General features: G+C 32.7%; 1 protein-coding gene across 8 annotated transcripts in view; it reads left to right on the top strand.

Moving 5' to 3' along the window:
• Positions 1–15458, top strand: part of LOC114327290 (cAMP-specific 3',5'-cyclic phosphodiesterase) — a 1080669-nt gene that overhangs the window by 577396 nt on the left and 487815 nt on the right. For 2 of the 8 annotated variants that reach the window (XM_028275859.2, XM_028275857.2), the window contains exon 1: positions 13906–14068. The exons of the other annotated variants lie outside the window; for them this stretch is intronic. In XM_028275859.2, the coding sequence (XP_028131660.1) occupies positions 13971–14068 (98 nt within the window). In that variant the 5' untranslated portion in view covers positions 13906–13970. Of the gene's footprint in view, positions 1–13905; positions 14069–15458 lie in introns of those variants that run through there. 8 annotated transcript variants of the gene reach the window in all.

Here is a 15458-nt window from a genome sequence, read left to right as displayed (position 1 = left end):
CAGATTTGCTCCAGTTATGGTTTTCTTGCTGATGATCATTAGATTGGTTTTGCTGGTGTTTATATATAGTCCATATATTCTACTTGTTTCCGTTATTTTGTTCATTAAGTTTTGCAGTCCTTCTATGGTATTGGAAAACGATATTGCATCATCTGCATACCGCAGGTTACTGAGCTTGACTCCATTTATTGAGATGCCTTTATCAATATCTTTTAGATCCTCTTCAAACATGTGCTCTGAGTACAGATTCAATATCAGCGGTGAAATTGTGCATCCCTGTCTCACTCCCCTCAAAAATTTGTATGTTCTCCATCTATTTTCCAATATAGGTTAGCTATTATTTTCAGGTCTCTTCCGTCAATCGCTGTCCTCTTCAGCACTTCCATTATTTGTTCATGCCTGTCTCTATCAAAAGCCTTCTTGTAGTCAATCAGGCATGCAAAAACATCTTCTTCTTCTTGCAGTACCGTCTCCTATCGGAGGTTGGCTACCATCACAGCAATCTTAACTTTGTTGGCTGCAGCTCTGAACAACTGTATTGAACTGCACCCATACCACTCTCTTCAATTTCGCAACCAGAAAATCCTCCTACGTCCCACATTTCTCTTTCCCGAGATTTTTCCTTGGATGATGAGTCTTAGCAGAGAGTACTTTTCTCTTCTCATTATGTGGCCTATATATTCCAGTTTTTTCGTTTGTATGGTTTTTATGACTTCGCATTCCTTCCCCATCTTCAGCAGAACATCTTGATTTGTTACTCTTTCTGTCCATGGTATTTTCCACATTCTCCTGTAACACCACATCTCGAATGCCTCAATGTTTTTGATGTTTATCTTTTTCAGTGTCCAAGCTTCCATGCCCTACAGCAGAACGGAGAAAACATAGCACCTCAACATTCTTGTTCTTAAGTTTATATTTATGTCCCGGCTGCATAGGAACTTTTTCAAAAACATCACAGCTTATTTATATTTAGAGTGAAAAATTGAACGGATTCTGAATAAAAATCTAAATCTTATGACCCAACGTATAGCTAGCATAAGCAGTGAACGAGTAAAAAGTTTTAACCCGTTAAAGTGATGGTACTCGTAAAATACTGCCACGAAAAGTGGAGGAGAAGACTGTCCGATGCAATATTGCGGCATGTTTCTTGTTATTGTTCATAGAAGGAAAAAATCCATTTTTGGGTAATACCAAGAAGGATATCGAATAATGGCTATACAAATCCTCAAATTTGCAGTGCTTACTCCTTATAGATTATAATGATCGTTAATACATATCATTACTTTTTGTTATGTCGCTTAATACTAAAAATTTTTTTTTATCCTTTTCTATTACGTTTTTATAAAAAATTCATGAATTGAAACACTTAACTAACAGTAGCTTGTACTTTTTTAATAGTAGATAAATTGCTACTTAAACACCTTCTACTTTTTTTAATAGTAGACAAATTGCTACTGAAACACTTGAATTTATCAGAAGATAAAATCAACAATTACATTATTTAGTTGTTATGAGAAAAAGTTGTTTTATAAAAAAAACTATTTTGATAGATACTAATAAATAAGTTCAGGTGTAAACCTTTTTCTGTGTACGAGCCCTATATGTTGGAACAAGCAGTTCCGAATTTTTTTTTTAATTGTAGGTATGATATTAACAAAAATTTTTTTGGTCTGTAAAATTATTTTTACAATTTAATTATATATTTTATCTTAATTACAATTTAATTAAATGTTAGATAATCGAAAAATACTGACAACTAAATATTGGAACAAGAGGTTTTTAACAAATTAAAATAAAAATTAATAAGGCGTAACGTCGCCCTTAGCTTAAATAACGTCCTGAACTCTATTAGGCATTGTAACAACTAGGACTTCACAGAATTCAGGAGTGAAACCATCCCATATTTCTTGTAATTTAGTACGTAGTTTTGGCAAAGTGCGCTGAGGGTTATTTCTTAGGCGTTGTTTCATTTTGTACCAAACTGTATCTATTGGAGATCCGGCTACTAGAAGGATGTGACAAAACTTTAATGCCATGATCTCCTATCCATGTTTTTGAAGATTTAGCCGTATGGCATGAGGCTCTGTCCTGTCTAAAGATAAAATGTCCAGATTGATATAACTCTGCCGCACTTAATAAAAACGAATGTTCAAGGATATCTTGATATTTGGCTGCGTTTAATATGCCTTCAATAAAATGTTATAAATAACATTACTTGGTAGTTGTGCACTTAAAACAGGGTAAAAAAGTTAATTTTTTTGGAGTTATAAAAAAATATATAGATAAAAAAGTTATTCAAAAAGTTTATAATGAAAAATTGACGATACTTTTGCATAATTATTTATTACTAATTAATGTATTTTTTTTCACTTTTTTAAACCATGTTGAAAATTTAGCTCATGCTCTTTCATTTGACACCTGTGCAATGGCTCTAACGTCATTTTTTTCTGACTTATGTTATTGCAAAAAAATGGTCTCTGGGATAAACAATTTGAATAAAATTGGAACAATTGAATGAATCGCTTTAAAAATTTTATCACATATTAAGCACCAAAGAACCCTCATTTGACAAAAATTTCAAAGCTGTACACTAATTTTTACAACAGTTATTGATTCCGACCATTTTTGGCAATTATATTCACAATAAATGAGTATATCAAACTTTCTAATACGTCATTTTAAAGCTTTTTCCATAATCTCGAAGATATTTGTACTAAAAAAATCATAAGTTTTACTGTTTTCCGTTGATTTGAAAAAAGGGGAAAATGCCATTTTTGACAGTTAATTGTTTATAAATAAAAATGGCCGCCAGATCCTACACAGGAAATAGTTACGATTTGTTCCTATGGGTATTACCTGTCGAAAAAAACGCTTCAGTACCCTGGCTGCTGAAGTGTCACGAACAGGGTATATTTTTGTCTTATTACCCTGGCCTATACCTGGGAGTAGAAATATATGCCGACGGATTGGAAGAATTTCAGTCAAAAATGTCCACCGAAATACAAAGATGAGAATCTATAAAACCTTAATTCCACCAATAGTGGCAATATGGCAGTGAAGCATGGGACTTAAAAGCAACATCCAACACTCCTGTCCGACTTCATTGGAATACAAAGATTGCAATGGGCCCGGACATGTGATAAGAATGGGAGAGGATAGGCTACCAAAAAGAGCACTGAATGCTAGAATGCAGGGAAAGAGACCGGTTGGAAAGCCAAGAAAGCCCAAGAAAGCGCCGGGAAGACACAGTAAACAACGACGCACAAGCCCTTTTAGGAGTCCGTGTATGGAGAAGAGCAGCCACAGACAAACAAGGCTGAAGGCAAACAATAAAGGAGGCCAAGGCTGTAGTGCCGTAGAAGAAGAGGAGGTGCCCGTTCCCCTTCGAAAGCCATACTGGGATCTACTAACGTATGCCTTATATGTATTATGATACTTCGTTAATTTGTTGACTGCTAGGATATTTGAAGTGTAGTACTACTAAGTATGTATAGTATATATTACTACTAAGTATATAGGGTGTGGCAGATAACTGGCCTATTAGAAATATCTCGAGAACTAAAGGCAACAGAATCATGAAAATTAGAATAAAGGGGTTTTGAGGGATGATCTATTAAATGAAAATATTTTCATCTCTTTGCAACTTCCGGTTATACCGGAAGTTGCTTATAACTTGTTTTTTTTTTAAATGGGACACCCTGTATATTTTAACATTTTTAGATTCTCCTCAATATCTTCTTTCTTAAAATATGAGCTTTTGTAATATTATACAGGGTATTTTAAAAGATATTTACGTTTTTTTTATTAATTTCGTAGCAACATTCACACCCTGTAGAATTGTAATAGTTTGACATTAAAAACTATGTTTACGTTCAAGTGATTTTTAATATAGTCTATTATTGTTAAGAATCATTAGTATAGCTAATTTTGAAATTTTAGTATACAAGGTTGGTCGAAACTCGGAATGAATATTTTCTGAGTTTTCTTAAATAGAACACCCTGTATTTTGTATTGTAATGAAGTGATATTTCATAGTACTTTTTTATTGTATAAGCATTCCCTATACCTAACTGCTTTAATTTGTGAGTTATTGGTGATTCAAGCTAAACATTAATTGCAACAAAAAATACGTAAAATTTTATTAGGTTGGCCGTGAAAATATTCAATCACAAATAATTTTTCAGAAATAAATACATATTAATCCAGACTGATCCTTAAAATTACCAATAATGGTTTAGCTATCAAAATACCTACGTAGTTAAGATTGTTGGTGCGACTAACAACTAAACACAAATTAAAGCAGTTAGGTATAGACAATGCTTAAGAAATAAAAAAGTACCATAAAATGTCGTTTCATTACAATACTAAAATACAGGCTGTTCCATTTAAGAAAACTCAGAAAATACTCATTCCGAGTTTCGACCAACCCTGAATACTAAAATTAAAAATTTAGCTATACTAATGATTCTTAACAATAGTAGACTATATTAAAAATCATTTGAACGTAAGTAGATTAGTAGTTGTCAAACTACTACAATTCCACAGGGTGTGAATATTGCTACGAAATTAATAAAAAAAAACGTAATTATCTTTTAAAATACCCTGTATAACATTACAAATCCTTATATTTGAAGAAAGAAGACATCGAAGAGAATCCAAAAAATGTAAAAATATACAGGGTGTCCTATTTAAAAAAACAAAGTTATACACAACTTCCGGTATAACCGGAAGTTGCAAAGAGATGAAAATATTTTCATTTAATAGATCATCCTTCAAAACCCCTGTATTCCAATTTTTATGATTCTGTTGCCTTTAGTTCTCGAGATATTTCTAATAGGCCAGTTATGTGCCTCACCCTGTATATTACTAGTATATACTACAAAGTCTTTTCCATGAGCTTTTTTGCACTATATTTCGTTAATAGCGGATACAACTTCTGCTGTCACTATGGGGAGATTGTTTCCTCGTTATTGGTTGACTGTTGGTCTGTTCTCTGCAATGTGCGATCCAGAATGGCTTTTTTCATTTTTTGTATTAATGCTCTTTTTACTTGCATGTGCTCTCTGCTTCTATATCCTCTTGTATAATATTTCCCCGTTATCTAAACTAATAGTTTGTTTGTGAGTCGTAATATGATTATCTTCACAAACAGTATATAAAGCATTGACAGCAGATTGATGGGTGTATAGTTTCCAAATTTATATTTATTTCTTTTTTAAATATTAATATCAGAGCATTGAACTAAGCTTTCGATATTTCATTAATTAGTGTAGGAAACAGAGGTTGAACCTTGCAAAATGGACACAAGTCCGGTTTTATTTTTTTTCTGGTATATCAAGGGGTGCTTATTATGAGACTAACTTTTTCTTAAAAAAATTCGCCCCGGAACCCCCCTTTTCAACCCTTTAAAGGGGGTAACTTGTGGTTTTTGCGGAACGTAGCCCTTCCTGTACCTTTTGCAACAAATTTATTTTATATAAATATGAAGAGGACTATATTTTCTACGATTTATTTCCAGCAACATAATATATCTATCACCCACCGTTTAGTGGGGGTAAGGCCCCAAAGTTGACAAGTTTTTAAAAAAGATGTTTTAAAAAAAAAAATTTCCCTAACTGTAATGGAAATTAAGAAGAAATCCTGCGGCAATTATTCACAAATAAGTGACTGATTTTTTAGTATAGGTTTCACTTAAGGGTAATTGCCCTTTTTTTAATTACAGGGTGTTACATTTTAAAAAACCTCTTTTTATACCATCTGAACCGTTTATGCTAGAGTAAAAAGACTTTCAGCAATTACCCATGTACTGGTGCTATTTACAAATTTGTATAATGTACCCCCATTTTATCCCCGGAACCACCAAAAAAAAAAAGAATTAATAAAGAAATTGATTTTCTTGGAATCCTTCACACACAATGGCCTTTATTAATATACTTCATATATCATTTTGTGCACGTTATTATTACCCATGCATGGACACCAAAAGCGATTTCCTAGTGCAAGCCCTGTAGCCAAAAAAAAAAAAATAAATAAAATGTGGGGTTGAAAAAAAAATTTTTTTTTTGCTTTTTGATCCATATGGGCATATGCTTCATCAATAGTGTTTTTCAAAAATATATATGGTTATTGCAACATCCCTGCAGAAACAACCCCTATCCTTGAAAATATACTGCAGAAACTTCCCCTATCCCTTGGCGAGCATGTTTTTACGATTTTCTCATTACCTATGCATTCTTTTTAAACGAAACTTATACAAGGTTAAAGACCACTATTTACTCTAAAAATTAAGTCCTATTCATTTTTTTCGTATAAGCAACCGTTACATGCTTTGGCGGGCTCCAGTTTTTGTTTTTTTTTTTGTCACCTATTCGTTTTATTGATAAGGTACTTATGTAAAATAAAACAACACAGTGTAACCTACAAATTATGACCTATGCACATTTTACATTCTTTGCGCCCCAAAGCCACAGTGGTGGCCCAAAATCAATTTTTGCATATTTTCGCCACCTACACGCATTTTATTGCATTAATGCTACCTTAATAGCACAATATTCACCCTCAAGTGGTCGCTAAGCACTGGCGGATCCAGGAAGGGGTGATGGGGGCGATCACCCCCCTCTCTCAAACCAAGTGATATTATATTTAAAGATTATAAAAATATTCATTTATTTTTATAGAAATACTTATATTATTATTTTTATAAGAATGGTGTACTTTTTATGCTTTAGCGACAGTGGCGGATCCAGCATCGTTAATAGGTGGGTGCCAATTGGCTAAATTTTTATAAAAATAAATGAATATTTTTATAATCTTTAAATATAATATCACGCGTGTAGGTGGCGAAAATATGCAAAAATTGATTTTGGGCCACCACTGTGGCTTTGGGGCGCAAAGAATGTAAAATGTGCATAGTTCATAATTTGTAAGTGACACTGTGTTGTTTTATTTTACATAAGTACTTTATCAATAAAACGAACAGGTGACGAAAAAAAAAAAACTGGAGCCAGCCAAAGCACATCTAAGGTTTACGGCGCCACTGTGCCGTAACGGTTGCTTATACGAAAAAAATTAATAGGACCTAATTTTTAGAGTAAATAGTGGTCTTTAACCTTGTATAAGTTTTGTTTAAAAAGAATGCATAGGTAATGAGAAAATCGTAAAAACATGCTCGCCAAGGGATAGGGGTAGTTTCTGCAGTATATTTTCAAGGATAGGAGCGGTTTCCGCAGGGATGTTGCAATAACGATATATATTTTTAAAAAACACTATTGATGAAGCATATGCCCATATGAATCAAAAAGCAAAATAATTTTTTTTTCAACCCCCCATTTTATTTATTTTTTTTTTGCTACAGAGGTTGCACTAGGAAATCGCTTTTGGTGTCCATGCATGGGTAATAATAACGTGCACAAAATGATATATGAAGTATATTAATAAAGGGCTTTGTGTGTGAAGGATTCCAAAAAAATCACTTTCTTTATTAATTTTTTTTTCGGGTGGTTCCGGGGAAAAAATGGGGGTGCATTATACAAATTTATAAATAGAACCAGTACATGGGTAATCGCTGAAAGTCTTTTTACTCTATCATAAACGGTTCAGATGGTATAAAAAGGGGTTTTTTAAAATGTAACACCCTGTAATTAAAAAAAGGGATATTACCCTTAAGTGAAACCTATACCAAAAAATCAGTCACATACTTGTGAATAATTGCCGCAGGATTTCTTCTTAATTTCCATTAAAGTTAGGGAAAAATATTTTTTTAAACATCTTTTTTAAAAACTTTAAACGGTGGGTGATAGACATATGCTGTTGGAAATAAACCGTAGAAAATATAGTCCTCTTCATATTTCTATAAAAGAAATTTTTTGCAAAAGGTACAGGAAGGGCTACGTTCCGCAAAAACCACAAATTACCCCATTTAAAGGGGTGAAAAGGGGGTTCCGGGGCGAAATAATTTAAGAAAAAGTTAGTCTCATAATAAGCACCCCTTGATATACCAGAAAAAAAATAAAACCGGACTTGTGTCCATTTTGCAAGGTTCAACCTCTGTTTCCTACACTATAATGTTTTTAGATTCATTTAAAATTGTTGCTAGTATTTGTATTAAGGGTTGTTTTCCATAAGTTACCATTTCCAATACCTGTCTTCTCCTGAGGCGATCATATTTTGCAACGTTCTCATGGCGTTTCTTATTTCTGTTCTGTTTTATTCGTACTTCCTTATATCTTCTTTGAGATGTTTTATTATTTTATTGACTTCGGTTAGTTCTATTCTATTATTTATATTATTCTCACCTTACCTCACTGTTATTTCTGAACTTAGTTTATTCGTGGAGTGTTAAATATTTTATAGATAAACTCTATAATTCTTTTGATATTATCAGCTAATTATTGGTTACAAAATGATGTAGGTACAATACATTATATTTATCAATTGATAAATAATCAGATATGATTTATAATTAATTTAATTGAACTTCAACAAAATGTTTGCGTTTAATTTACAGCTAATTAATAAACCATTAACAGTATATTTATATTACTAAAATCAAAAATATTTTGAGTAGTTATTTAGTCCAGGTTGTGAAACCGCTCACCTATGAAAATTTTTTCTATTTCGGTTTCTTTGCGGATTCCTATTCGAAAATGTCCCTTTTAAAGAAATCAAGCGTGCCAGGCGAAATTTTTGGGCAGAACTTGTTTAAACATTTTTGTTTTTAGAAAAATTCCAATAATCACCTTTTTACTCGGAAAACATTTTGTTTAGCTTTTTTGAGCGCAAAATTCTAAACAAGAATTTGAAGTTTTCTTCATTTTTTTCAGAAGTTAATTGTTTTCGAGTTATAAGCGAATTTTTTGATATGGTACAAGAAACTAACTTTATATCTTGGCGTGTTTCCGCCACGTATAGGGCTTTTCATCGATTGTCATTTGTTTCGAGCTTCTGTCAGATGTTGTATAATCTGTCTATAATATTAATATACACAGATTATACTAAATATGACAGAAGCTCGAAACAAATGACTGTGAATGAAAAGCCCTATTATTCCCTTTGGGTCTTTCTCGATGAAAAATCCATACGATCAAATGTTCGTCGACGAATTGTACATTCGATGAATTTTGCATTCGGCCAACTGTTTGTCGACCAAATGTTGTCGACTAATTTTCCGTCGACGAAGTGTTCTCGACCAACTTTCCGTCACCGCTATAGAACTGCATTTAAAACAGTCCCTTAAATTCTTCAACCATGACATTTTCCTGCTTCCTATACTCCTTCCTCCTCGTATCTTTCGCTGTATTATCATTCCATACCGCTGTTACTCCATTACGTGTCCCTGATATTGTAACTTTCTTATTTTCATTGTGTTTATTATTTCGTATACTTCCGGGTTAGTTTCCTTCTGTAAGTACCTCTCCATGCTATTCCAAGTATCCTTTATACTCCTGTAACACCACATTTCAAATGACTGTAGCTTATTTATGTGTTCTTGCTTCAATGTCGAACTTTTTTAGTTCATATTGTAGTATCGAAAACACGTAGCATCTCTTTCTCTTAGTTCTAATCTAACGTCTTTCTTGTATGTAGAGAATAATTGTTTTCATTTTTACAAATCCATTTTTTGCTATTTCTATCCTGACCAACTAATACTTGACATTCATTAAAATTTTGTAATTTATTGTAAACATAGTTTTTAATAATCTCTTTATTTATTAAATTGATTATTGCCAATGTGCTAATTAAATGCGCCAATGATCACAATATAATAGGTGTATTAGTTTATTTTTTTAATGTTAATGTCTGAGGAGTTATAGATCAACACAGGTCATCCTTACCAAAGACAGAGATAAAATGAGAAATGAAAAAAAGATGCATATACTAGGGGTATCCACATGTTACACCGTATAGCAAAAACCCTGAGTAATGTTTATGAACCTTGTACAATGGTAGAAACTAAGACAATGGGGAAGATTTAGGAAAAAATAAGCGTAGATTGGAAATTATAATTGAAGAAAGTAAAGCCAAAAATCTGGTGAAAGAGCTATAAAAGAAAATAAATCTTCTTTTTCTTCTTCCTCTTTATAAGCAATTCTGCTGGTTCATTGGTGGATTGATACTATGGAAGGTTGCCACTCCAGGTTTCGGCCGATACTTCTTTTACCGATTAGTGATTTATCTCTTGCTATTTTGACCACACGTGTCTTACTCATTCTACTTATGTGGTTATTCCATTATTCTTTTTTGTTTAGTGTCCATACTTTTATACACTGTACATCTTTCTCCTACCCATTTTCTTCTAATGCCTTCATCCCTCTTTAGGTCGTTTACCGTATTTCGTTTAATTCTTCGCAGTAGGTACTCTCGTTTCTGCCGTTTCGATTAGCTTTTGTGTCGTGGCTGTATGAGGTCTTGTTTCTCACAGAAACAAGATCTGATGCATATCTAGTGCATATTTATGTCATTATTGGTCTTGCACTGGCTTTATAAATTCTTGAATTCAACTCAGTGTTAATATTTCGCCATATTGCTTTATTAAGGTCAGTCTATTTGCTTTTTTACTTGATTTCTTTGGATAGGTTTCCATAGCTGGACAGTGTAATTCCAAGGTATTTTATAGGTGCTACTGATGACATCAACTTCTATTTTACATCTGATTTGTTCTTTATTTATTACTGTTGTTTTAGTTTTCTGAGAAAATAAATATCTTTTGAATTTTATTGTATAATATACCGTTGTAAGATAAAGATGAAGAATAATTTTTAATCTTTCAACTTGATTACATACAAGCGTTAATTTTTTATGAGGCAATTACACTTATTAGTACATCACGACAAACAATGATTGTTTGTTAGCTTAATCCAAATATAACACGAGATTAATAATTAAGGATTGATTGTTTTGCCTTTATTTTCATGCTCTAAAAACAAAAACAGACTATAGGCCTGGATCCCGCGTACCAAAAAAAGTTGATTAATAGCAACCTGAAAATTTCTTAATAGCTTAACGATGTCTGGTCGGACAAACTTTGATGTGCGGGAACACTGGAACAGGGAAAGTTTTAATTGTGGAACGTGATTTTAATTCCGGAACGTGTCATCCGGATAAGTTTATGATTGTGAAAACCAGCAGGTTGTTTATAAGTTTATTCAATAGCAAACTTTATATAATATATGAAAAAATGTTTGTCCGGCAAATATGTTGGGCGTTTTAATAAGTCCGATACGCAGAACATGTTAAATGACAGGAATTATATTGGTAGTAAATATCAATCTGATATTTGCATAAGAGTTTAATGAAAGGGTAGCAAATCAATGGGAAGTTCTATCCGACAAAATACATGGGACGTTTCCGTAGTCTGTCGTTCGAAACCTGTAACCTGTTCCACAGTAATTAAAACTTTCCCTGTTCCAGTGTTCCCGTACATCAAAGTTTGTCCTACTAGACACCGTTAAGCTATTAACAAATTTTCAGCTTGCATTAATAAACTTTTTTTTGTTACGCTATTTAGGTACCATAATTCCTGTCATTTGACATGTTCTACGTGTCGGACTTATTAAAATGGCTAACATATTTTTCGGACAAATATTTTTTCATATATTATACATATAAAGTTTGCTATTGAATAAGCTTAAAGCAATCTGCTAGTTTTTACAATCATAAACTTGTCAGAATGACACGTTCCACAATTAAAACTTCCCCTGTTTTAGTGTTCCCATACATCAAAGTTTGTCCGACTAGATACCATTAAGCTATTAACAAGTTTTCAGCTTGCTGTTAGTATAGTATATGGCTTAACACCTCATGTAGGATTTCGCCGCTTTCGCTTTCTAGATCCATTTTACGGGGTGGATCAGTCCCCATGATCATTGTATTTGTTCACTAGTATGTCTCCATTTCGTCCGGTCTATTGCCTTCTCTTTCCATTTAGTAATTCTTGCCCCTCTTAGGTCCTCCTCTACTTCAGTTAACCATTTCGATCTGGGTCGACCACGCCTCCCTTGTCCTCCTGGTTGCCACAATACCGTAGCTTTTGATACTGATTCTGGTTCTTGTCTTCATCTGTGACCCAGCCATTTAGTTCTTTGTACTTTCATTTTCTTTACTATATCTTCACCATTTAATTCTTCTATTCTTCTTTATTCGTTCTCCTTCTATACTCTTGTTCTTCGATTCTCACTGGACCCAGTATTGTCCTTATTATCTTCCGTTCATTTATCCTTAATTTCTCTTCTTCTTTTTTTGTCATAGTCATCGTTTCTGCTGCATACATCGTTATTGGTCTTATTATTGTTTTATATATATTCATTTTTGTCTGTTTAGTCAATATTTTACTCTTTAGTAGTTTTCTATTTGCTTGGTATACCCGGTTTGTCGCAGTTATTCTTTCTTCGATCTCTGTTTTTCTTTCCCCTTTGTTGTTCATCATAACGCCCAGGTATTTAAATTTCTGTACTTCCTCGAATTTTTTATTTCTTATCCTTATCTCTCCGTTTTGTTCTGCTTTTCCGAGTCTCATTAATTTTGTTTTCTTTTCATTAATTCTTAGTCCCATCTTCTTTCCCTCTTCTTCAATCTCCATTAATAATTTTTTCATGATTTTCCGTGTTTTTGTTACTATCGCTATATCATCTGCATAGGCGATTAGTTGGTAACCTGATGCTCTTAGGTTTTTTCTTAACACAAAATCTACTGTCAGGTTAAATAGTGTTGCTGACAGTGAGTCACCTTGTTTCACTCCTTTATTTATTTCGAACTCTTCTGTTTCCCCTTTTTGTGTTAGAATACTGATTTTTGATTTGTTCATTGACATTTTCATTAGATTTCTTAATTTTTTACTTACTCCTTGATATTTTAGGGCTTTCATTATTTCCTTTCTCTTTATTGAGTCAAAGGCTTGTTCAAAGTCTATAAATAATATTTCTATTTCATGTTGATGTTCGTGTGCTTTTTCCATGATTTGTTTAATGGTATGTATTGCATCTGTTGTTGATCTGCCTTTTACGAAGCCGCATTGTTATTGTCCTATAATATTTTTTGTTTCATCCGTTAACCTCTTTTGTATTATTGACGATAATATTTTATAGGCATCGTTTAATAGTGTAATACCTCTGTCGTTCTTACACTCATGCTGGTCGCCTTTTTATGGATTGTTATCATCTTTCCAATTTCCCACTCTTTCCATATTTTTTTAATCAATTCATGTATTTTTTCATGCACTATGTCCCCTCCGTATTTTATTAGTTCTAGATTTATTCCGTCCTTCCCAGGTGCCTTTCCATTATTGCCCTTCATTATAATGTTTTTTACTTCTTCTAATGTTGGTTCCTGTGTGATCGTTTCTTCTTCGTCCTCGTCTTCTATTCATCATTTATAACTGGTTCAATTAGTAATTCTTTAAAGTGACTTGTCCATATTTCTTTATATTCTTTCTCTTAATCTACAATTTTACCTTGTTTGTTTTTTATTCCTTTTAGTTTACATTTGAATGTTCTATTGTTTTCTTTTATTTTATTATAGAATGTTTTTGAATTTCTGTTATATTTTTCGTTCTCTATTTCCTGAATCTTTAAATCTGTCCATTGTCGTTTTTGTTTTCTGTTTATTTTTCCCCTCATTTCTCAGTAATTCGTAGTTTTCTCTGTCTTCTGCCGTGTTCGTTCTTATCCATTCGGCTTGCTATTAATGAACTTTTTTTTGGCACGCGGGATCCATACCTATATCGCAGTTGGACAGTACTTATTGTTTGTTTAGATAAGATCGGCAAGCATATTTTGAAATAGTGGATCGGATCGGATAGATTAACGCTTAACGAACTCGTCTTTTATCTTATCTTAACACCAAATTATTCGAATTATATGTGGTTTGTTATATACTAATAATAAATTGTTAGATGATAGCGGGTTTTTGGATAACGTATACCTGTCTGTGCGGTTGTTGTGTTCTTTTTTGTTGTTGGAGAACTTTTTTCAAATATGAAAAATTCGTATCGACTTCGGCCTCCAGTAGTATTGTCAATAGGTCGTCACATTCCAAGGAGAAATTCAGATTATCCAAGATATCCATACCGCAAGTATGAATTATTAATATAAACTGATAATAACTTAATAATACATAACGTTGGCCTTAGTAGAGTAGTTGTTGTTAGTTGGCGACAAGCGTCCTCTACATTTGTCATTTGTCGGTAAATAACAACTCAGCTTATTTCTGACAGGTTTGAATGTGTGAACTAACTTCATTACTTTTTTCCTCATTTCCTGGCTTTAGGTACTACTGGTTGGTTGTACTTGTGGTCAATGTTCAGTCTACCATAGGGTCATTGAATGTAGGTACAGTTCACTATGTAGTGAATATAGTGCAGATGATATGTGAAACAATTGTGCATTTAATGATAGAAGCATATAATTTGGACCACATATACTACATATAGAAAGGTTCAAATTAAGATAAGAGGCCATCTCAGATTTTGCCTTCTACAAAAATAGCGGGCATTCAAATTGGCGACTATACATATGTGACTAATAGCACGATAACATTTGAACGAGATGTCAGATTTCAACCAAATTTGGTATATAGGTTCTTTTTTGATGAACAAGATCGATTTCTTGAACCGGAAGAATCGGTTTACCAGAAGTTGTGTTTTTACTGTTTTTTATATAAAAATATGTTGTTTTTTTTTTCAATTCTTTCACCCTTTATATATTAATTTTTCAAAAAATTAATACCGTCATTAAAAAGAGCGTAAAAATATGTTTTAGGAAATATTTTGAACTCTTTAGTTATGTTAATTACTATTTAATAAATGCATAACGTATCTTCACATGCACGTATGTGCGGCAGACTCGTGCAAATATTATAAGAATTATTGTGCGTTTAATGGTAGAAGCATATCATTTGGACCACATATACTACACATATAAAGGTTCAAATTTAGATATAAGACCATCTCAGATTTTGCCTTTTACAAAAATGGCGGGCATTCAAAATGGCGACTATACATATGTGACTAATAGCACGATAACTTTTGAACATAAAGTCCGATTTCAGCAAAATTTGGCATCAAGGTCCTTTTTTGGATGAATAAGATCGAGGTCTTGAACCGGAAGAATCGGTTTACTAGAAGTGGTTTTACTGTTCTTTTTATGTTAAAATATGTTGCTTTTTTTTCAATTCTGTATAGTGTATATATTAATTTTTCAAAAAAGTAATACCACCATGGAAAACAGAGTAAGAATATTTTTTAGGAAATATTTTAAACTTTTTAGTTATGTTAATTACCATTTAATAAATGCATAACGTATCTTCACATGCACCTAAGTGCTCCAGATTCATTTTGAATGCCCGCCATTTTCGTAAAAGACAAAATCTGAGATGGCTTTATATCTAAATTTGAATCTTTGTATGTGTAGTGTGTGTGGTCCAAATTATATCTGCCGCACATAGTTTCATAAGTACATGTTAAA

This window comes from Diabrotica virgifera, chromosome 3 (genome assembly GCF_917563875.1).
Source record: "Diabrotica virgifera virgifera chromosome 3, PGI_DIABVI_V3a".
NCBI lineage: Eukaryota > Metazoa > Arthropoda > Insecta > Coleoptera > Chrysomelidae > Diabrotica > Diabrotica virgifera.
The sequence above is the reverse complement of the archived record's forward strand: the minus strand, read 5'-3'. Positions and strand labels throughout refer to the sequence as shown.